At 52.9% G+C, this 23,895-nt stretch overlaps 1 protein-coding gene across 8 annotated transcripts in view; it reads left to right on the top strand.

Moving 5' to 3' along the window:
- The window catches only part of CASZ1 (castor zinc finger 1), a 196,890-nt gene that overhangs the window by 106,959 nt on the left and 66,036 nt on the right, over positions 1-23,895 (top strand). Inside the window, exons 1-2 of one of the 8 annotated variants that reach the window (XM_059866817.1) lie at positions 1,944-2,062; positions 10,749-10,851. The exons of 4 other annotated variants lie outside the window; for them this stretch is intronic. In XM_059866817.1, coding sequence (XP_059722800.1) covers positions 2,060-2,062; positions 10,749-10,851 — 106 coding nt within the window. In that variant the 5' untranslated portion in view covers positions 1,944-2,059. Of the gene's footprint in view, positions 1-1,904; positions 2,063-10,748; positions 10,852-23,895 lie in introns of those variants that run through there. 3 more of the 8 variants (XM_059866818.1, XM_059866823.1, XM_059866821.1) reach the window with 3 other exon arrangements.

The raw sequence follows: 23,895 nt of genomic DNA, 5'->3' as shown, positions 1-23,895 counted from the left end.
CAGAACTCCCACTCCTTAAATCTTAAGTTCACAGAAGAAGCAAAAAGGAAGATATCTGACATAAAGTGCAGTGAACTTATGGGACCTGTCAGCAAACTCAAACCTGGAAGGAAGTGTTGAATCCAAACTGAGCTGTTACAGAGCCTGCAGAAACAGTTCTGGTTCTGTCCATTACTTCGCAGGGTGGGATGTTCCTTGGCAGGTGCTCTAGTGCCTGACTCAGGTGTAGGGACCAGGGCAGGCTCTGCTGAGGATTGTGAGGGATGTCGGCTGGCTGTTGGGGCCGAGTGAAGTGCAGACAGGCAGGATTGTACAGGCAGCATGGGGTGACAGCTGATTGGAGCTGATGGTGTGGTTAGAAAGCAGTGAGTGGGGAAATCGGGGCAATGCTGATAAAGCAGGAGCTTGGCTGCACCAAGTGGGAAGGTGAGTCCAGTCCAGGGCTCTGTTCAGGAGTGCTGCTTGGCTGGGCAGCCCCCAGGCAGGGCACACTTGCCTCCTGCCTGACACTTGTCCCCATGTGCTTCCCGGCTTGGAAGGTCCCTGGATGGCTCCATTTCACTAGACTTTGTTTAGATTTTTCTCTGAGAGGAGCCAGAATATTTGTGGTTTCCACAAATGACTCCCCTCTCCTCTTCCCTCTCCCTGCCCTCTGGCCTGCATTGCTGCCTGTGTGTTTTTGTCCATGCAAATGCAGCACTGCTGAGGTGATGAGCTACAGTTTGTGTTGCGTCTCTGGGCTCAGGACACTATCAGGGTGCAGCACATCCTGGTGCATGGAGCCAAACACTCCTGGGCTCCTTCCAGCCCTGTGACTAACCTGTCCAGCCACTTCTGGCGAGTCACTTCCCTCACTAGTGCCTCAGTTTCCCCATCCCTAGTGGGGTAATGATGCTGGCCTCCTTTGGGAAGCACATAAAATTCTGCCTATAAAAAGGATTTAAGAGCTGGTAAGTCCATGGGCAGCTCTGTATGAACCCCGGTGAGGAGCCTAGCTCTGCCAAAATCCTGTAGCCAAACGTGGTGTGTTCACAAAAACAGCCTACAACCTGCTCAAAATACCTATTTAATCAGGTAAATAATCTGCTCGTTTGTTTTAAAGAAAGAAGCTTATATCTGTGTTTACCCAACACGCCTCTCAGAACCTCCCTCGCATTCTTTGCTACTTAAAAAAATAAAGCCAAAAAAATGAGGAAATTCACTGCAAAAGTGCTCCCTTCCCCCCGCCTCCCGTGGGCCCGGCGTTTAGGGGTAGAGCGCCGTGATCTTCCTGAGGGCAAGATGCGTCCAGGGTTGTGACACCCGCAGGTGGCGGCCACCAGTGCCCCGAGGGCTCCAGTCCTCCTCGAGGCGCGCTCCACACCGCACGGCCGAGCCTGGACCCGCGTGGGACGGCGGTGCTGGGGCAACCCGCCATGCCCTGCCCGCGGGTCCTGCCGCGCCCGGTACCCAGGGCACCGCTGCCGCTCGTCCGGCCCCGTGCGCCCCCCTCCATCCCCTCGTGGTTTGCGGTCCGCTCCGCGCCGGCGGCTCCGTCCCCGCCGCTCCGGGGCTTCCGAAGGAGCCAGCGCCGCGGCCGCGGGGCGGGTGGCGGCGGCGGCCGGCAGCGATGGCTGCGGGGCACCGCGGCCAGGCTGGTCCCGGCGGGCGGCCCTGCGTGCGGAGCAGCCCCGCGCTCCTTCCCCGCCACGCCGGGACCGCCGCGGGGTGCGCGAGGGCCGCGCTCCGAACCCGCCCGAGGTAACCCCGCCGCCGCTGCCCCGCTGCCCCCCGACCCGACCCGACTCGACCCGACCCGATCCAAGCCGGCCCGGCCCCGCACCTGCCCCCGGCGGCGGGCCCGGCGAGGGGGCGGCTCCGCCGGCCGCCAGTCACCGCCCCCCGCGCGGCGCGCCCGCCCCCAGCCCCGCTGCCAAAGTGACTCGGGGAGGACCGGCACGGCAATGACATCAGTGCTTTAAACAACTTGTTATTCGGGAGCAATCAGCTGCAATTAGGTATTAATTAAGTATTATGAAAGTTGATTATTTAAGTGAATTCGGCTTTCGTCTCTCCGACTATGGTAAGTACAGCACAATTGTCCTTTTCCTGCCCCCAGCCCCCCGCCCGCCTGTCGGCGGAGCCCCCGGTCGGTGCGGCCGCCGGTGCCCCCGCGCCGGGCGGTGCGGAGCGGAGCGCTGTCCGCCGCGGCCGCCCCTCCGCAGCTGTGCCGCTCCGAGCCGCGGGGCCGGCGCTGCGGGCAGCGCAGTCTCTCCGGACGCGGGGCCGCCGCACCGAAACTTTTGTTGGCGGGTGCGCGGTGCCGGGCTGCGGGCCAAGCGGAGCGGGGCGCGGGGGCCGCACCAGGTGCGGTGCGGTGCGGCGGGGGGCTTGCCGCCTCTTTCACTTTGCTTCTTTCACTTGTTTTACGGAAGTTGCTCCCGCGCCCGCCGCCGCTTCGGCCCCGCTCTCCCGGCCCCGCCGAGGTGAGCTGGGGGCTCTGCTCGCTCCGTCGGTCCTTCCCGGCAGCGCGGCCCCCGCGGCGCGGGCACCGGGGCAAGGAGCGGGCTGGCCGTGAGAGGATGCGGAGGGGAAGTTTATGGGGGTTTTGAAATGATTCTGCCTTTGTATTTGTTGTAAGTTGTGTGGGTTGTTTTCTCTTTCATATTTTCCCCCCTCCTGAGCTCTGGCGTGTCGGTGGTAAAGGTTGCTTGTCAGGTTCCTGTACTGCCTAAATGAAAAGGAATTTAATTTATTTGGGACAAGGCAGTGTCAGATGAAGAGGCTGCTTATTACATTTAATGAGTTGTTTTTTGGTTTTATTCAGCCTGGGCATATCTGGGATGGGTTTGTTTTTGTCCTTCCATGTGAGGTGTATGAGACCTCCCCCACCCCTTCACATCATGCAGGGAGGAGGAAAGGTGGCCAGGCTGGGGCAATGTTTTGGTTTTAGATTACAGGCCCTAGTACTGGGATTGGGTGTGTTTCTGATTGTAGCTTTTTGTGGCTTGTCCGATGGTTTTTGATCAGGTATCAGGATGGGGAGTAGGTTCTGGCCTGGTGCTGGGCTGGGCTGGGCTGGTGGCCCTACTGGGTGTGATGATGGACAGGTGTCCATCAGGCTGGAGTGTGATTGCAGCCAGGAGCTTTGGGCCTCAAAGTGTTGGTGGGTTTTCCAGTCCTTGGACCGTCTCATTTAGATTTGACAAAATGTGCAAATTGAGAGTTTGGTAGGAATCTGTTCCTTAGGTGATGTTACCTCGGTCCTTGGGACCAGGTCCCACCACCATGGCCCCGTACTGGCTAGCACAACTACACCTGCTCCTCCAAAATGGTGTAAACCATTCTTTGCCATTTAAAAACCAAATGGCAGCAATGAGCCAAACAGGCCTGTGCTGGCAATGTGCCATGGTCCAGGTAATTGCTGCCAGAGAGTGTGTGCTGGTTTTTTTTTTTTTAATAAGGAGTAGGATGGTAATAAACTGGTTGATGATTGACTGGGCCTGAACTATGTACTCTGATATTGTGAGTGAGAGGATAATTTTGCCGTCATTTATTCCATTTATTTACTTATTTCTACCATTGCTATCAGGAACCGAGTGGCTCCGGAGCCACTTCCACCTGTGAGCGAGACATGCCAGCTCTGCTTGGGTCCAGCCGTGGGCGTGCGGCTGCCTCCCTTCTAGATCAAGAAGCTGGGATGCTGCGTGGGCAGCTCGGGAGTTAAGGATGTGGTGAAACTGCAGGAGGGCAAGTGCTTCAAAGAGCAATAAACAGTGATTTAGCCCGATCTCCATCTCGGGGAGCCGGGGCAGTGCCCGGGCGGGCAGGGCTGTGCCCCGGCGCGGCAGTGCCCTCTGCCGGCGGGAGCGCTGCCCCGTGGGGCTCCCCCGCCCTGGGGCTGCCCGGCGGCGCCTTCCCCTCCCAAAAAAGGGACCCTCCTCGGCCTCGCAAGTGGTGTGGGTGCTCAGCCTTGCCACGGCTGCGCCCAGGTAACGTGTGGGTTTTGGTCTCCGGTGTGGGAATCCGGGGCTGCAGTAAGACGTGGAAATGAGGATCGGGGAGATCTCTTGAAGTCAGCATTATGATCTGTGTGTGGGTGAACCCGTCTTGTCATGATCTTGGGGCAAAGACCTGCCCCATAATCACCACCTCTAACCCTTATCTACTTGGGCCAGCTTATCTCCCTCAGTCTGCCTCTTGAATTCTCTCCAAGCCCTCAGGCAGTGACTCTCCAGAGGCAGTGCCCGAGGGCTGCTCATAGGAGCTGCCAGCTGGCAGAGGCAAGTCCAGAGGGGTTTCTTTCCCAGAGGGACTCGGTATGCGGGGTCTGACAGTCTGCCCTTGCTGAGGGCTTTCTCAGCTCAGTCAGTCCATGCATGGACCTTCTAGGACCAGAAGTGTTAATAATGGTTAAGGGCTGAGAAGAATTTGTAGACCGAGTCCATCTGCACAGGAATGTGGCAAGATGTTCCCTACATGTGACTTTCTGCGAGTCTGGTTTTAAATACCTTGACTGACTGGGTACTTGTCACTTCCTTTGGGACACTGTTCCCCAGTCTAGTTATCCTTGGTATGAGATTACAGGAACTGACCTCAGAATGAGGACCAAAACACCTATGGTAAATGGGCGGAGGAATACCCAGTTTCCCACTCCAAGGGTCATTTGGTGTCTTTGTGAAATCACTGCTGTTGTTTGAAACAACCAGTGGATAGAAACACCTTCTTTGGGCTGGTGACAACTTGTTTGGGGTTTTTTTACCAGATTTTTTGGGAGAGATTGGCTCAGTCAAGGTTGGTGTCATTCGTGAGCTCATACTCTGCAAAAGGTTCCCAGGCAGTTAGTTTGGGTGTTCATGTCCCTTTCCACTAGTTCTATGAGATACTTGTTGGGTAGAAAGCATTCAAGGGCTTAAGCCTACCAAGTGAAGATTGTTCCTTGGGAGAAGGATTTAGCAGGCAGGGATTAACCTTCCCAAAATGGAACAAGCAGCACCCAGCTATTACTTGGAGAACATGCTTCAGAGCTGCTTGAAGTCCATAGGAGTTTTTCTACTGCTTTGGCATGACAGAGAGATAATTCACAAAAAGGCCAGAAAGTTGATCTCTGAGATGAACTGCTGTTTCCTCACCTGTCCTCTGTCTGCTGGAACTCATGAGTCCTTCTAAACCAGGTCTGCCACTGACAGAGTGGGGTCCACTGATGTGTGCAGGTACTACACCGTTCTGCTCTGAGACACAGAGTCCTGGGTTGGAGGTAGCTTGTACTGAAACTGGCTGGGAATGGTGCAGATACCTCGACTGGAGGGGGTCACATATTTGATGTGTAGTTTCCCTATCATCACTTTCTCTTTCTGTTTTGCTAAACTGTTTATGCTTCTACCCGGAGTCCTCTTTCCTTCGATTGGATCTCAGGGCTTTGCCTACACAGCCTTTTCTGTCCCCCTTTTTGCACTTGGCTGTCCTCCCAGTGAGAGCCTTTGTGGCCACTTTGACTTTCCCTCTGGCATCAAATCGTACCCCTGGGCTGCTGTGCAGCCTACAGTTTAGGCACCCTCTGAAAAGTTGGGTGAAAGTGTCTGGAAAGTGATGAAAAGTCCTGTAGTAGGTGAAGATAACTATTGCCTGTGCTGCATCTCCCACTTCCACCTGGGCTCCTTCCCTCCCTCCCAGGGTTTGAAGATGCAGCCGTTCCCAAGGTTTGGAGAGCTCAGGTGCCACCCAGGGCTCAGCTCCCAGAAGTGCTGACATTGCAGAGGCCGTGCTAGCCGATCCAGCTGAGGTTTGGGAGAACCAATGTCCTCGTCCTCAGCTGCACTTTGCAAAGCAAAGAGGGGGCAGAGGAGGCTTGGCTGGAAGCAGGGGAGGGGCAGAACCTCCAGCCAAAAGTCCCACGCGGCCCCGTCTCCTCCCCTCCGGTTCAGTGCGGACTGGATCAATTTGGACGTCTTCAGCAATAAAAAATGCCGATGTCGTCCTAATTCACTAGGCCCCGAGATGACAGCAAATTTACATTTTTTAATTAAACTAGCAGCCAGTTTTTATGAGAGGGGGCTGGGTTATGCAAATCAAATGGTTGTGTACGAAAGATTAGGAGAGTTTGGGAATAAATTCCACAAATGCTAATAAAAAAAAAGAGAGAAAATGAGAGGGGGGAGAGAGAGGGACATTGTTCCATTAGCCCCTTTTAGGCTGATTTCCCTAGGGAGAAAGCTATGGGGGGTGAGAGATGGAGGCAGCTTTCAGAGACAGGTAAAATCCATTTTGAGGATGGAGAGCCCCTTGGACCAGGACCTTGTTGCTCCCTGTTTTGTCTCTGAGGGCTTGCAGGTTAGAAGGAGGAAGAAATTGGTAACAAAAGAAGCACTTGGTGGTTTCTAATCCCCATTCCTGCTTGACCAGTGATCCCCAAGCTGGAACAGCAGCTGGGACTGGCTTGAGGATGTAGAAGGTGCACAGTGCTCAGGTGCTGGAGGGGCACAGGTGGGTGAAGGGCTGGGCCAGGTCACTGTGGTGCTGCAAGAGGGTGGATATGGCAGGGTGACAGGGCATTCCCTGCATGGGCAAAGCCCAGGGGCTACTCAAAGCTTCTCTGGATAGGGCTCATCTTTGGGCTGACAGATGGTCACAGGGCAGGGCTACAGCTGGGATTGGTACCCTAGGGCTTCATCTCCTTTGTGCAGCTCTTGTGGGTGGGCTTCTGGTCCCTGGCAGGAGCTGCTGGTTGGAGCAGGCAGTAGTGCTGATCACAGGTGAGGGTCTAGACTGCTGTTCCATGTAAGCCCAGGCTTTATCTGCAGAGCAGAGTGTGTTTTGGAGTGGGGTGGTGATGCTATTCCCTCACCCAGACTGTGGAGCCCCTTGTTGCCCATCCATAGATATCTCAGAGGCTGACTCCAGCTGTCAACATCTCTTTCTAGTGTGTTAACCTGGCACCAATCTTCATCTCTTCCTCAAGGGACTTTCCATCTTTCTTCATGTGGTGATTCCAGAAAATAAAAGTTTGTCAAGTCCCTTCAGGAAGAAATAGTTACAGTGAACAAAAAACATGCGTTTCACTCACATAAAATATATTCTTGTATAAGTTTCCCAAAGAATTCCAAGTTCTCGTTGCGTTTGGGAGGTAGGTGTGGTGGCTAGGTACCAAAGCAATTGTTTGCTCTGCTGTGGAGAAACAAAACCAGAAAATTTCTGGAGGCTGGGAAACTGCTTAAAGCTTCCAGTCCTAAGGCAGTTTCATGCTTGGAATAAAAGCTGAACAACCCATGCAGGTTGGCAAGAGAAAGCAAAGGGTGGAGAACAGGAGATACAAGGGAAAAGGATGGGAAGACTAAGGTCACTGGGTGCATTTCATGACAATCCCCTGGGGATTTGGTGCCTCACTAGAGAGCTTTGCCACCCGTTCCTGGTTTTGGGGTGTGAAGAGATGATTCACCAACATGTTCATGTTTTGCTTTGAGAGATGACATTTTAGCAGAGCCTCTCTTGTGAAATCAGTAAAAACACCAAGCTCTGGTGGTGCATTTCTGGAGGTGTTCCCCACACCCAACACCTACATCCCTGTCACTCTGTCCTGAACATGCATGTCTGCCCCAGACACTCGCCCGCCTCCCGGACACTCACGTGTTGGTGCTGTGCTGAACTTCGTGTTCCCCAGGCTGCTGGCTCGAGACATTGCCATGATCAACTCTGGTTCTGTGTGCTTGCATCATCGTTGCCATGAACGAATCCTTCTTGGCAGCAAGAGAAGATGACAATGGTGTCTGCCCTGTGTGTTGGGTGTCTCTGTGCTCCTCCCAGTCTGCAGTGGACCCCCCGAGTTCTGCTGCTGGGGTGAGTGGTGGCCTTGGCATCAGCCTGGTCCACAGCCTCAGACAGACGGCCCTACAGGGGATTTTTGTAACACGAGTTTCTGAGCTGAGCTAGGGCCAAGTTCAGCCTAAAACTAACAAAGAGCTCCAGAACAGGTCTGTGAGACACGGCAGAGTCTGAGGATTTGGTGTAGGATGAATAACTCCTAATCTATAAAGTGGGCATAATCATCCTCCCTTGTGCAGCCCAGAGCCAGGGCTGGGCGCCCAGGGATGGAGATAAGTGAGTGAGGGCTGGCTGCTGTCCATGGATGGGTGCGGGGGTCGGGCTGGAGCGCTCCTCCCTGCAGCCGGGGTGGGGTGCCCGGGCTGTGGGAGAGCTGAGCCTGCTCCCGCTTCCCAGAGCTGCCTGGGAGCTCCTGCACCCGCCTGCCCCCCTGGCTCCGGGGTGGCTTCTCGTGGGGACCTCTCCAGGACCTGGGCTGGGAGGTGAAGAGCTGCAGCTGGGCTGTTCTGTTGGAATGGTGCAGTGGTGTCAGCCCTGCTCCCAAAACTGGATGGGCCAGGGCAGAGCAGAGGAAGAACCAGGAGCTTTCAGCTTCCATACATGGGAAACTGTCAAAAGCCAGGTAGCAACACCAGCTTTTGTCTGGTATTTCCAGAAAAACCCGGCAGGACCTGGCATCCCAGGGCATAATTTATTATGGAAAAATAAAATAATAAAGTACCAATCCCTTTGAGGCCTGAGTCATAGAAGCATCTTCTCATTAAAGCCGCTCCACCTCTCTGTCGGGTGTTTGCCAGCTCCATGCCTGTATGAATCCACTCCCTGAGCTGCCTCGCCCAGGCCAGCCTTCCTCCTACTCCTCCTCCTCTTCCTGCTGCCTGTGCTTCCCCAGCACACCTCTCCTGCAGCACCCCTTCCCCTGTCTGGAGGAGCACAAGCAGTTCCACGTCTCTGGAGCAGCTTCTCCCCAGGCTCCCCATCTTTGGACCAGGTGGATGTTTTATTGGTGTGTGTTGTAGACAAATATCTTCATCTTTTCACCCACCCACCTCCCACCCCTGTGCTATCAAGTTCTCTGGGCATGCCCTGGCTCCCACATGCCCTTTTCTCCTGGCTATGTGTTGTGAAGGTGTGTGTGGTATCTTTCCATGGCTCCAAGCTCTCTTCCAAGTGGCCCTCTGCAAGCAGGGGAAGGAGAGGAAGCTGCTCCTGGAGTAATTACCATCTGCATGTCCCGAAGGCAGGCAGCAGATGTTAGCAGAGGAGGACTGGATTGGAAGAGGGTGAGGGAGCAGAGGCTGGGGAAAGGGGGTCTGATTTTTCTTCTCGATTGCGTATGAATATTTTTAGCTGAAACTCAGTAGGACAAGAATCCTAGTTCTACAGAGTTGATCCATGCACTTGGAAACTTTAGGGGAAAGCTCCTTTGCTCGCTCTTGCTGTGTTTTCTGTCACTCACTCTGCTTTTCTCAGCCTTTTTTATGCTGCACTGTTTAACTTTTCCTTCTAAATAGCTTTCCTTTATGTCCTTCTCCCTTTCCATATTCCCACAGGCCTGTCACTCTTTGTCACTCTCCTGGACTTCCATTCTGTCTTTGATTCTGTCTTGCTTTCCCTTTCCTTCCCCCCCTTGCATTGTCTTACTCTATTTTTCATTTTCCCGTTTTTCTGTGGGCTGATATTCAGATGAGCAAACTTCTTCCAGTTAAAGGAGGTCATGAATATTAGGATTTTTCTATCAAACAATGAAATATGGCACAAATTACTCTAAAGAATAGGGCCCTTTTCATAAACCACCTGCTGGTTTTTTTGAAAGAAAGCACAACCACTCGCCTGTATGCTCCAAGCAGTTGTCTCACATCTCTACCTTGCCAAGCTTTGCCGTTCCAATTTCTTCTGCTGAATTTGTTGCTCTTGGTGGAGTAAGTCTGCTCTTCCCAGACTGCCAGCACCCAATGAGTCTGGGTTTGGACAGGTTGGGGCAGGATGGGGATTCTGGCAGGATCCTCGCTACTTTAAATGTTGGTTTGTGATTGTGCTTTTTTGATTGCAGTGTGTATATTTTGGGGTTTTATTTTTGTTTTCGACAAATAACATTCTGGTCTGAAACTCATTTGGTCGAAACCTCTCAGCTTGACTGAGAGATCTCCTTCAGATGTCAGCACCCAGTGGGGCAGGGAAACACGTGGACCCCCTCACCTTCTGCTTGTCCTGCTGGTGTGGAGCAGCCATCACTCCCTGGCATGAGGAGGCTGTGGTGCAGGTGACCTGCTCAGGCCTGGGCACCAGCCCAGCTGGGGTCGTTGCCTCCTGCCTCTCGTGGTCCTGTCCCTCTCCTCCCAGCCACAGTTTCAGAAAAGGACCTCTGAGCACAGTGGCCACAGATGGCTCTGGGAAAGCCAAGTTTGTGCTGCATGAGATCCTCCATTCCTTGTGGTCCTGGCCGTGCTTAAGTGGATGGTACCATGCCTTTGCCAGGGCAGCACCAGAGCAGCTTGGCCACTCAGCAGGGACAGGAGAGTGGTGGAGCTGTGCCCCAGGGACCTGGAGAGCCTCTGCTCCCTTGGGAGTTGCCATGAGCCAGCCATGGGTAATGCCAGAGACAGGGACAACAGAGGACACCAGCTTGTCTCAGACTTAGGTTTTGTTTTCAGTCCAGCCTATTTATACTCTTAGTTGCTATTTTTTCCCCATTTACATGAATGTGTCTTGTCCTCGCTGTCTTCCATCTTCCCTCAGCAAACCTTGCCATTTTCAGCATGTCTTTGCTGGGAAGCTCACGGCACCGTTCCTCCTGGGCAGAGACCACACTTCTCTGAGGAGGCACCTCTCACTGGTGTGCTCGTTCCAGGAGCCTGCTCCAGCCCTTCCACCCTCTCCCACCTGCATTTCCCTGGACAGAAACTGCACACGCAGCCTGGGCTGTGTGAACACAGAGTTTGTTTTGCCAGGGTGACCTGTTTAATCATCTCATTTTCTGGTGGCCGTTTATTCCTCGTTTCCACGGTTACAGCCCCATTAAGAGGAGAAGCAATAAGGCAGCGAGTCAAACAGGTAATAAAAACATTAAAGCCATGTGCGCACTGGGAGGGAGGGAGGGAGGGTGAGCAGCACTCGGTGAGAGAGACGGGCCGTGCCAGGGGGACAGAAGGGTCACAGGAGCCCGTGCACAGTGTGGTGACACCCAGCTCAGTGCCCAGCCTCTGCAGGGGCCTGACGGCCAGCCAAGTGTCCTGCAGCATCCCACAGCATGCTGCCCTGCTCCGTTGGAGTGTGCTGACACTCAGGACAATGTCACTGCCACCAGTGTGCTGCTCTCCCCGCTGCTGTGCCGCTGAGGCAGAGTTGCAAGTGGACAAAAGCACTCGAAATAAGAGTGTGCTTTTTTTTTTGTATTTTCTTTCAGGGCTCTGACTGTCTGAAAATTTGTAACTTTTTGTTTAGTTTTGGTGATGCTGGTGGACCCAAATACTTGTCCCTGTAACAGCTCTACCATGGCCCTTGCCAAGGTACCTGCTCTTGCTGGTGTGGGCTGTGCTGCTCCCCGGCAGAGCCATGGCTCTGCACAGTTCCTAAAGTAGGACTGACCGTCCCACAGGCTGCACCGAGGTATTCACAGCCAGCTACCTGAGCCAGCACAGCCTGGAGTACTGTGACACTGCTTTGAGGCTTTCCTAGGTGGAAATAGCTGTTTATGGAAGGCCATACTTCTGCAGCCTCCAGGAGAAGGTCAGGTGGCATGGCAATGGGATAGCCAGGTCTCTGCTCCCCAGCAGTGACTGTGGGCTGGGTGGGAGCTGCTCACCTGGAAGAGTGGGGGATGCCTTTTAGGCCACTGGTAGAAATCAGGGGAGAGCTGTGGGCAGCACCCCCGGGGAATTCGGTCTCTTCTGCTAGGAGGAATCCCCAGATTTCTGTCTTTTAATTGTGGGCTCCTAAAAGGAAAGCAGCAAAATAAAGAAACCTAAAGCAGCAACTCTGGAGTGAGGAGAAGGCAGAGCCCTGGTATCTCAAGAGAAAGAAGAGAGCTGTTTTCAGCTCACTTCCCTCCAGGCAGTGGTCCTCAGGGACCCCTCAGGGCTGGAAGGTGGGAGCCTTTAGTTACCATGTGCTTGTTATCCCAGAACTGACTTGGCCAGCAACGAGGTGGTGGCCTCTCTTCCTTTGGGAAATTTGGGCCAGATGAACTCTTGGGTGTAAAACCATGTCCTGACTGGCAAAAACCAGCAAAGTTACTTTTCCCTATAATTTCTCAGTGGCCATGGAAGCCAAACAGCATTGGATCTTAGATCATGAGATGTTGGGTTTGAGGTGGTAGGTCACTGCCATGAAGGAGCAGGTGCCCACAGGCTGAGAGGATTCTGACCTGTGAATAAGGGTGAGTTTCACTGTGAGTGAAAAGAGCTTAAAAATAACAGTCCCACTCATATAGGTGGCACAGCACTGACAGCAAAACAGAAATATTCAGAAAAGCAAACTATAAAGGAGAGCAAGAAAACAGTCACAGAACTGCATGCAGTGGGGTGCTTTACCTGCTGGCTCTCTCTGTTGAAAGAGTCTGCCCTGTCACAGCCCTGTTTTGCCCTGGTGGGATTTTTTATTTATTTATTTCTGACATTGTTTTGGGTTTTACAGTTTCTTTTCTGCAGACTTTATCAGAAAGCATATTTGTGGTGAGAGCCTGTGAAAGGACCTGGCTCGCTGAGTAAATGTTCAACGTGGAAATGAGCTGCATGACCTTGAGGAGGGGAGAGGGAGGAAAGCTGACAGAAATTCATAAAAAGCTGAAAAAGAAAAGAACAAGGAGAAGGGAGGGGAGAGGAAAAAAGATAAAAGGCCTGGCCAGACTGGAAGAAGTCACACAAGAGAGGAATAATGGCCTTTCTTGTTACAGCAGTGACTGGACCTGTCGTATTAGGCATCTTAAAGAGCCCGATTCTAAGTTGTGCTCAGCACTGACACTTTGAAAATAGGCCCATTTAAGGTGACTCAAGTTGGGCAACAAAAGTCACTAGTCACTTTAGATCATCTTGGCCTGTGTTCAGAAGGGTGAATTTTATCCTTGGCGAAGGGCCAGTGGGAGGCCCTTCTGTGTTCTGTTCCCGTTCCCAGAATAGGACTTGGGGTGGCTCCTGGAGCTTGTGCCAGCCCTTTGGGGCAGGGGCAGAACCCACTCTGCTCTCTTTTGGGCTGAGCCCTCCCTGTGCAGAAGGCAGTGGTCGCTGGCTAGGCTCATGTGTCAGTCCAGTTGTCTGTGGGCACAGAAACTGGGCTTGAATTTATTTGTGGAATTTTTGGGGAGCTGTGGGTGTCTGGAGAAGGATCTGGATGGAGCAACCTCTCTGTCCTCAGTGCAGGACCCGACAGTAGCGGCAGTGCAGGAGGCTTCCCAGCCATCCTTGGAGCTCCTCAAGAATGTGAGATTGAGATGGAGACAGTTGCTTTAAAAAACTAATGAGGGTGTCAATCAGAAAAGATCAACAAAGCACTGTTGCAAGGGAGAAACTTTGAGTGGAATCACCCTGCTGTCCCTACCAGAGACCAAGATGTGAGGTCCAAGCACGCTCTGGAGCTTGGCTTTCCAGAACTGCCTGGTTTAGGCTTGATGGTTTTACTTCAGTCCCACATCTAGTCCTGGAGGATCTGAAGTGGATTTTAAAATTGTGTTGTAGGGATTGGAGAGAGATTGAGCTCCAAGTTTCTGCAGTCTAGCATGTCCTTATTATCTGGATAACACCAGCTCCAGGAAACCCCTTGGTGCTGCAGTCCCTGGCTCTGGTGCCATTTCCATGGAGGGGTCTGGGCACACAAGGACCCGGCCCCCAGCACTCAGGGGGGCTGGAGCAGAAAGCCTTGTGCTCTTCAGGGAACCCATGGCTTCTCTTACCTTTTTTGTTGGCTGAATGCATGAAAAAAGTGTAAATGCACCTAGGCTCCCCTTACTGCTCTTTCTATTGTCATTTCTTTGACTCCCCAAATTCTCTTCATTTTCAAGTGGGGAAGTCTGACTTCAGCGCTTCCATACCCCCGCATACTGACATAAGCAGTTCAGAGTGTGGGACAAGGACTGTGCTGAAGCAGAGTCCTCATTTGTGTTGAAATAGGGCTGATCACCATTCTTTGGTTACACCTGAATATCTGCTCTAATGGTCCTCATTTACACATCTTTAAATTTTGGTTCATTTAGGTGGGGGTCGATTTCTTTCCATAAGCCTGAAAATTGTAGAGTAAGATTTTTGTCTTCTCTGCTGGTATGGGAGAGCTCTACTGTATGGAGGGAAGCATTTTTGATTTTTTCCAGTTGGAAAGGAAAGAAATCAAACTATTTCCAGAAAAGTCTTGTCGAGTGATGACCTCAAAATATTTTCCCCAGCAGTGCAGTGTGATGTCAGACAGACAGTATGTGGCTGGGTGGGAAGCGCAGAGAGCACGGGCACGACTGCCTGACACAGGGGAAAGCCATCAGTCCACAGCTTTGGGAGGAACTGGAGCACAGTCACCAGCACAGATGCCAGAGCAAGGAACTGTAACTGTACATTTAATAGCTTTGGATGTTTGCTTTTATGTGACAGTTGCTGCCCAAGCAATCAGATTGGAGAATTCTAGACTTGCGTGTCTTTCAGGGATTTTATTTGTATGTGTTCAGCACAGGACATGAGTGGGATGGGAGCCTAGGGGTTTTTCCAACAGGAGAAGGGCCCTGTACCCTGCTCCTCCGTGCCCCTGTGCACCTTGAGTTTATGAGCTGAGCCTTCCCCTCTCACTCCTGTCTCTTACTCTTCCCTGAAGTCACTGTACCTCCAAACCCACCTCACTCACCTGCTCCCTCTGGTCCTAGCATCCTCCCACACTCCCGGAGCATCCTCTGTCCTATTCTTCTCCTCCCTGATGTGTTAACCTGCCCCTGCAGACGCCCTGCCCTGTGCCAAAAGCCCCACCTGGAAGTCAAACAACCATGGCCCGAGTGCTGGCCCTGCCCAGCCTCCCCTGCCCAGCTTGGGGTGCAGCTGAAACTGTCCTGTGAGAACTGCAAGGCAGAGGCATGTTTTCACAGTTTATTCTCCAAAAGGAGAGCCTGCAAGGGGTGAGGGGCAGACTCCTTGCAGTGAAGGTGTTAACAAATAGCAGGTGATTAAACATGACAAGCAGTGACATTTCTGTGTGGGGTTCTCAGTACCAGCAATGCCAAGAATGAAGCTATAAACCCTGACATTTTGTGTTATGCACTGAGGTTTTTAATAGACATCTTTCTCTCCCTCACCCCTGTTTGTTTCTTTTATTCCTCTGTTCTCTTCTGTCCTCTTCTCCCTTTTCTCTCTCTTCCTGATCCTCGCCCTGGCTCTGTCCCATCCCAAGTGCCCCATCTCCATTTCCCATCCCTCCCTCCCCGCTCTTATCTTTGCTCTCTTGCTTCACCAGACTCATTTGTTCAATGTCCTTCACTTTAGCTTTTGTTTCTCTCTTCCTCCCTATTTTCTTGTTACACTTTTCCAAGATTTTGTGCTTTTCATGGCATCATTCACCCTTCCTTACTCTTCTCTTCCTCCTGCTAGCTGCGGTCTGTGCCATATGCGCACGCTCGCAGTCTCTCACACATATGCACTCCCACACTTTATTGCACACACAGTGGCACTTCCCGCACACTTCCCTGCTCCCCCCACGCTCCCGCTCTCTCCTGCTCCGTCTCTCACATACGCTCGCACTTGCTCTTTTCTTTCTGTGCTTCCCCTCTCCTGCTCTTCTTTGTCTTTGTTACTCCCTTCTGCTGTCATCCTCCCTCTGTCTGTTCTTTTCCACTCTCTCCCCTTCTCCCTCCCCTTCCTTTCTCTTTTTGGGGTCTGATGTAATACTCTAACCATGGGCAGCCAGGCCAGTTGCTTGTCAGGGAGCAGGTGTCCCACCCCTGAGTGATGTTTTTGTTAATAACATTTTTGCCCTGACTCAGAAGCCGTCATTTTGGAGATTGGTTGGTGGGTTTTTTTTAAGGACAGGAGCTGAGGAGGCTGAGCTTTTGGGAACAGTTGCTCAGTTTGTACTAAAAGGACTGCAACAGTTGTTCTGCTGGGCAAGAAACGTTGGAACAACTGCAGATTCTCTTCCCACCCCCCAACCCCCCATCTATCCAAAGGGCATTTGGAGGTGACACCCAATGCACAGTGCCCCTTGCAGCCAGCTCTAATTGGAGCTGACGAGCTGCCACTCATTCTTGGCTTTGGAAATGGGGCACTTCTGCCACTGGAGGTGGCCCTACCCAGCCCTCTCTATTACAAAAAACATTTCCTCCTCTTCTGCCTTCTCCTGTCCCCAAAATTATCAGAATGCCAGAGTGACCAGAGCAGTCAAACACAGGGCTCTCCTCCAGCAGGTCACCTGGTCTCTGGAGCTCAGCAGTTATGGCCCAGCTACGTGACCTGGACATAAGAAAGGGGTCTCCAGGCACAGAAGGATCAAAGGGGTCAGCAGCGGTCATCGGCTCCCTGGTCCATGATCTCCCTGCCTCACTGTGTCTCACCAGGCTGTGATCCCTTTCGTGCAGGGGCTGGGGCAGGGCATGATGCTTCCCAGTAGGCAGGGTAGAAACGGTGTGGGCAGGCCCGTGGGAGCCCGGGGACTCGAGGCACCTCCAGAGGCTCTTTAAGCAGCACAGCTATTCCTTCTCACACGCCTGCAGAATCTCTGCCTCTCCCCAGGTCCCTGGGGAAGATCTGTAGGGAGCTCCTGGAGAATTACCAGGCACAAGGTCTGTGCTGTGTGTTAGGAATGTGCTGGCCCATCGCTACAGCTGACGCCTCTGCACTGAGAGCACCCAGGGTGGGCGAGGGGCTCTCCTGGGTGGACAGAGAGGACAGAGGCTGGGGCAGCTCCTATGGCAGGAGGTTCCCAGGTCCCCAGTTTAAGTGGCTTAGCAGGTATTTGAAGTGAGTTCAAACTAAACTGCAGTTTCAGTCCCAGTATTTCCTCTTCCTTGACTCTGCGCTCATTCTAAAAATCAAAATACTTCCCCATAAAGAACTGCCTTCCCATAAAAGGGCCTCTCCCTCCCTGTCTGCCCAGGTCTTATTGATCAAGCACCACAGACGGTGGCTGCAGCTTCAGTTGCCAAGTAGGGCAGATCGATAGAGACTCGATAGGATGGGATTTTTGGCAGCTGGAACATATATTTGTTCCTCCTTCCGTCCCACCATCCCTCTGGGAGATGGTTGGTGTCACAGTGGAGGCAGGTGGAGCAAAGCTCTGTGCTCTCGCTTGCCGCTCACCTTGTCATCTGCCCTCTGTGCTGCAGCCCTGGGACCAGAGGCTCTGCAGGAGCATCTGTGGGGCTGCAGAGAATGTGGGGCACGCGTGGAGACAGAGTAGTCCCACCCTGTGCTGGCTCCCCCAGCCCCTCTCTGCTGCTTACCTTTTACGATGGCCAAGTTCACTCTTTTGTATACTGGGGCAATCCCATGGGTCAGTCCAGGCTCCCCAAAAGCAGTATTTGGCCTTTCTTGTTTTCCCAGTCTCTGTTCAACTAGTGTTTCTTCCCTGCCTGGATCCAAAGGAATTCCCCTCTGCCCTCCCCTGCTGTGGCCTCAGTGCTGTTGTCATCTTCCCAGAGATGGGGAGGGCAAGGCATGATGATGGGAAGTGACTTCCTGAAGGCCAGAGGGGCTTGTTGCTGGAGCTGGGGTTTGGGGCCATGTTTCTGGCTGTCCTTTAGCAGCACTCAGCCCCATGGCCAGGGGCTTGGGACAGTGCTTCTCCACTCAGAGCCTTCCCAGGCTGCCCTGTCCGTGTGGGACCAAAAGCTGTGGGCTGGTCTCCAGCTGAACTGGGGGAATGAGACGCAGAGGGGAGCACTGGGGAGGAGAGGGATGCAGAGCAGACTTGTCTTTCTCCATCCTCTCTGAAGAGCAGTTAGCTCTGCCGTAAGATGTCCTTAACCCTTGCTAGCCCTCCTGGCTGCCCAGCCTCTGGCAGGTGCTGAGCGCCGCGCACAGAGAAGTTAATGAAATGAGTATTTTGGGGAGGGGGGGAGGGAGGCTCTGTACTGCACCCTGGGGCCCTGGGTTTATTAATGGTGACCTGCCATTAAAGACTAAAGTGCTAACCTGGTCATATTTAGCAGCTTTCAGTGGTATCCCAGTGGTCTCTGCCTGCAATATCAACTCCTGCTTTCCCCCGCAGCCCCAGCTCAGCAGGAGCTGACTCCTGAGTTTCTCTGCTACAATGAGTCTGGTGGGCAGCACTAAGAAGTCTCTGTGCTGCTGCTGCCAGACAGATTTCCACCTCCTCCTGCTGCTTCACGCAGCTTCCCCCTCTTACTGCCAGGTCTTGCCAGGCAGCGCTTGGAAAAGAGGACCAAGTCCTGGCATCTTCACCATTTCCTTTATACAGACAGAGCCTGAGGGTCGCTAGGAGAGGGAGATGTGCCAGCATGAAGCTCAGAGGGTTTGGCCATGAAGGAGAGGCATACTCCAGCTCTGCAAAGCATTTCCACAGAGCTCTCTGAGAGGGCGCTGGCAAATTATCCCTCTGAGGTGGCAGGCTGGGAAGCGAGGCAGCAGCTCTGCCAGACCTGATTAAAACAGGACTCAGGGCTAACAGCTTCAGGTCAGAGCAGGGGGGCTGCTCCACTGCTGCTGTCCCTCTTGCTCCAATATAAGAGGGATGTGGAAAACCCAAGCTTGGGGGGATGTCCCCTGGGGGATATCAGCAGTTGGATATTGCAGTGACAGGCACTTTAGAAAGATGCTGGGAGCTGCTGCTGCTGCTGCTGGTCCAGGCAGGGATCAGTGTTAGCAGGAAAGAAAAAAAAGCCCCAGAGTTTCCTTGAAGCTAATTCTGCTCTTGATGCTTCCCCAGAAGCAAGATCCTGCTGTGCTCTGTGTGCCAACTGAGATTATTGCTTTCCCTGATCACTTCTTCCTGGATTAAAACCTCAGCACAGAGTATTTTGCAGTGTGTTATTCCAGGATACCCACTAGAAGCTCAACATGGTGCAGACTCTGGCAGAGATACCAGGGAATCATGAGGCATCTCCAGCTCAGGCTGCTGCTGCTGCTCAGAGCAGGAGGTGGGGGTGCGCCTGCCCCTCGCAGTAATGCTGGCCCGAGGTGAGGGCACAGAGAGCAAGGCTGTGGGGTCATCCTCTCTCCAGAGAGCCCCGCAAGGCACTGATCCCACGTGCTCGCAGCCCTGCCCTTGCTGTGGGCACGTTTGCCAGTGTGGGCTGCAGGCCATTCCCCAGCAGAGGCGGCGAGGGCAGGGGCCTTGTTCCAGCAGAGCCGCAGCCCTCGCGGCCTCCCAGCAGGACGAGTGCGCTTTGGCAGCCAGGCTGGGGGCAATCCTCGCTCTCTCCTTTGGCTCCGTGCCCCAGCTGATCTGCAGCCAGGTTTTCTGTAATCCCTACATCCTGTTGCAGGTCCTTAATCAGCTGGAGGCAGCCTGGAAAGAAAACCCCAAAACCCAAACCCCGTACTGTTGTGGTTAAAGCTCCCCGCTGCCAGCTGGTGGGGAGGGGTGGGCAGCAACCTTCCCAGGCACCAGGTGGGAGACGGAAGGGTTGGGAGAGATTACAGTTTCCTTGGTAGGGACAGAAGCAGAGAAAAGGGTGTTTGTTTCTGCTGGGGTCTCTGCAGGACCCACTCATGCTGTTCCCCCGCAGAGTGGATGGGTCTGGGTTTGAGGCATTGACTGCTCCTGTTCTCCCACTGCCGGCTCAGCTCTGGGCTCTGCCCCTTCAGCCCTCATTGGGCAGGCTTGGAAACTCTCCGGGTTGTTGTTGAGTTGGTTTTTTTCCCATTTAATGCATAGAATAACACTGATGGGTCTGAACAGCTCCAGCCAGGCGACGAGGGGAAAGAATAACAAGCTCCTGAATGTCAGGCAAAATTATGGGCCATTGCTATTTAGGGTGAGTCTGGTGGATTTAGGGCCTCTCTGTTCTATTGTCCTGGCTGCTCTGAGCATTGGAGCAGGCGAGACACAAGTCGGGAGTTTTATTGCAGAGCATGTTCAGGGGAAGGCTGGTTCTGAGCGTTTCCGGAGTGAAACAGCAGCAGTGGGGGAGAGGGGACTGTTTCTGTTGGAAAGTTGGTGAGAGATGTGATACCAGAGGCTGGAAGTCCTGGAGAGGTGGTTATCTAGCAGAGAGTAGAGCCCCTTTGCATCCTGGTTTCTGTCAGGATTCAGCTCCAGATGTTCATCACGTTGCCCAAGTCTGTGTAGGGTTGGTCTCCATCCACCAGACCTGGGCTGGCTGTCCTGCTGCTGTGTCCCTTGACAGAACCTGCTGGTCCCCAAGGGGCACATGGCTCCTTGACTTCTCTTGTGAAGCATTCAGGAATGTAGTTCATATGAAAAACAGTGCCTATATGTGTCTGTTCAGTGGGGATTAGGGGTTTTGGTGTCATCTCTTGGATTGCTTATTGCTGGCTCTGGTGATGTAACCAGGGCTGGCACTGCACTCGCATTGCCAGGTGTTAGGGGAAGGCCCCAGCTGAACAGCATAAGCAAAGAAGGACACAGAAAGGCTGAAGAAAGGTGTTACACAGTGTGATAGAAGTGGATTGTCCTTGGAAAAGTGATGTCTTTACAAGTGCTGAACAGGGCGTACCCTAAGCTTCCGGATTTTGGCAAACGCATTCTGTCCCATGCCAGGATGGGGAGGAGTGGCAGAGAGCAAGAAAGCCATTCAAGCCTGGCTGTCTGCATAGGTGTGAGGCTCAGCAGGGTGAATTCTTTGCTTCTTTGGGGCTCTTTTTATTTGACCGGATTAAAAAGCCTATTTGAGTTTCTTAAACCATTTAATCTAAAATCCCCAGGTAGATGCGCCATTGGATTCAGTTTTAAGCTTATAAACAAAATAGGTCTGTGTTTGTCTCTTCTTCATTTTGTTTTGAAGAAGAAGGGTTTGACCTGTCCTCCCTGGAGCTGTGGGGGAGTTGAGCTTCTGGTGCCTCTGAATCCCCGTGAGCTTTCTGAAGGGTGGGGAAGTGCAGAGACTGGGGTGCTGGTGTGACCTTCCTGCAGCTCCAGGGCAGATGCACATGGGGCCTGGGCAGGTGCTGGGAGGAGGGAACAGGGCCCGGGCTCCACTGGCTGCTCCCCAGGGCTCAGTACCTGCACAGACGACTGAGTGTAGGCAAAATTCCAGTAGAACCATTGCTCTGCAGATAGTTTGGGTATGTGGAAAAGGAGAGGACTATAGGAGATGGGAGAAAGTGTGAGGAAAGCATGGAATGGTCTGGATAATTCCAGTTCCTTTTGAGAGGAAGTTGGTTCTCCTCTGCTCCCAGAGTGTCCAGCTCCCACCAGGGTTTCCTCCTGCATCCATCCTCTCCACAGTCTCCTCTTGTCTCCTCTGCAGTGCCATGTGGCTTATTGCTGCCACTCCCTGTGCTTCAGAGGAGGTTCCATTGTCCCCAGAATGGGACAGTTCAGGGTTTGTTCTCAGGAGAGAGGTGCTACTGATGCCTGTGGCTGCTGCAGGGATGTCCCCAGTCTGTGGGACAGTGCCAGACACTCCAAAGGAAGGTACTGACCCCACAGCAGCTGGGTGTAAGATGATCTGCGCCTGTGTCCCCTCAAAGTGCTTTCCATGTGTCCACAGAATCACTGATGCCTGCACATATGTGGGGTGACAGTGGCAGGGCTCCAACCAGCTGTAGGATCCCTTCCCAGGTCCTGTCCCCAGTGCTGGGAGCACAGCAGAAGCACTGGGCCATCCAGCTGCCCCATGCAGCCATGGAAAAGCTCGTTCCAGCGCGGCTGTAGAAGGGCCAGGAGGGCAGGCTGTCCTCGCCTCTTGTCTTTGCTGTGAGAGAGGCCTCCTGTGTGCAGGGCTCTCAAGGAGATGCTCTGTGTAAGGGGAAGGTGGGAGCAAGGCTGTATCCTTCCCGCCTTTCTTCTCCCAAGGAGCTGAAGACAGACAGAGGGACAGGCATCTGTCCGATGGCAGCTAGAATAGGAGGGAGCCCTGTTGGCTTTGCCCAGGGAGCCTCTTTCTATATGGAAATGAAGAATTTAGGCTAATGGAGCTCAACCATCTCTAATTTTGCGATGGCAGGAGGATTTTGATTGAAAGTAATTAAGCAAGCTAGCTGTAAAATTAATTAAAGCAAAAGGGGGGGATTTTTTTATTGGATTGGATAGCGATATAGCGGCTGTCAAATGGGGGACGGATGGGGGTGACCTGAATTCTCTGCCCTCCCTCCTCCCACTCGGGACGTTTATGTCACTTTAATCTCCTTACAGCGGCTGGTGTGCATTTGTTTGAAATAATCAAGGAAATATGGTCAGAAATTGTCAGCTTTCAGATCTAATTTACCTGACAGCCCTGCGCAGACCAGTAAGCCTGTGTGCGTGTGTGTGTGTGTGTGTGGTGCATGTGACTGTGTGGTCATGGAGGACTCCTTGTCTCCCCTCTCCCCTGTTTTTGTTCATTCTATCTTCTCTTGATTCTTAGCAAAAATACTTCTGACATATCTGGGGCCACCCAGCACCTTGCAGGAAAAAGAAATAAGTTTGACAATTTTCCTGCAGTCCCTTCTCCACCCCCACCTTCCCATCACTATCTCCTCCCAACCTGCTGCCTCATCCTTGCACCATAACCAGCTTTAGGGTTTAGGCAATATAGGATTAGGGGAGGTGGCTGTAATTCTTTATTCCAGATGGCTGGCAACTGCTAAACCCACTGTCACAAGCACTGAGTTATAAAAATACTTAAATTAGGTCCTTTGTTTCAGCCCCTGTCCCTGCCAAGCAGCTATCCTGGTGTCCTGCCGGGAGCTCAGCTTGCACAGAACAGGTGGGGGACTCTGAGTCCAGACTGTAGTGATGATGCTGGAGAGAGGCTTCTCCGGACTCACACCTACCTGGATTCCCTTGCTCAGCTCCATCTGCTTCTTTTTTGCCTTTGGCTCTTAAAGAGAGATCTGCAACAAGAAGGTGCTGGGCATGAGGTGGTGTGCACTCACTTGGCAGGTGAACATCCCCGTCCAGGGACGTACAAAGGCTGCAGTTCTGACCCATCTGACTGGGTGGGTGGGGGTGTGCAAATTCCTGACAGAAATCTAAGGCTTCCCCCTGGACCTAACCCTGCAAGAACCTGGTGACCTGAGCTCAGTGTACTGAATCTGGGGAAGGAGGGCGACTACTGCAGGACTGGTGTTTCCTCAGAGCTGCCCTGGTGCCTCACATCTGTCTTGCTAGGTTGGCTCTTAGGGTTATTATTTACTATTTATTATTATTCATTAAGCACCAAGAGAGTTTGGGCTTCTGTTTGTTTTGTTTGGGTCTCCATATAGAGGCCTTTGCTGAGGCAGAATCCGGTGCCAAGACCTCTGGCACTCTTACAATTACTGCCCGTGATCCTACTGTATTGTTTATGTAATGACTCCCAGTCCCGAGGGATTCTGCAGCTTTTCTTAGACCAGAGCACCCAGCACCTGGCAGGGAGAGTGCAGGGCAAGTGCTGGACCCTGGTGCCAAGGAAAATCTCTGGGCTTTATGTCCCAGGGAATCATTAATATGTAGAGGGCTCAGGCTGGACCTGCTGTGAGGATCCACATGCAGGGGAGTTGATTAAGCTGCTTCAGAAGGAACAGATGATTCATCCTGGCCTGGTGTCTGTGGTCACAGGGTCTCTTAGTAGCTCAGACCTGATGTTCTGGCTGTTGGCTGTCTGCAGCCCACCAGTCTGTCTCTCATACAGGGGGCTGAGTTGACTGGGCCTTGTGGGCCAGCTGATGTGACCAGTCCCTGAGTGTCCCAGAGCACTCCAAACCATGTCAGCATGAGAACTGAAACTTCTAGTTGTTAAGCAGGTGTGTGGAGGGCTCCACACCAGCTCTGTAACCTGCAGGACATGGGTAGGACTGGTGATGACCAGCTGCATGGGGCTGTGCTGAGGTGGGTGATGAGCTCATCACCATGATTCTTGGGTTTAATTCCAGCTTTGCCACTGATTTGCTTTGTGTCTGTAGCCATGTGAATGCATAGCTTTGTGCCAGTGCTTCCTCATCAGTATAATGGGTATAATTAGGCTTCCCTGATTGACGATGGTGCTGAACACTGAGCGTGCTGGCAGACTGTTTGCTTTTGTTTAAAAGTCCC

The sequence above is a fragment of the Haemorhous mexicanus genome, chromosome 23 (assembly GCF_027477595.1).
Source record: "Haemorhous mexicanus isolate bHaeMex1 chromosome 23, bHaeMex1.pri, whole genome shotgun sequence".
In the NCBI taxonomy this organism is placed as follows: Eukaryota; Metazoa; Chordata; class Aves; order Passeriformes; family Fringillidae; genus Haemorhous; species Haemorhous mexicanus.
The sequence above is the reverse complement of the archived record's forward strand: the minus strand, read 5'-3'. Positions and strand labels throughout refer to the sequence as shown.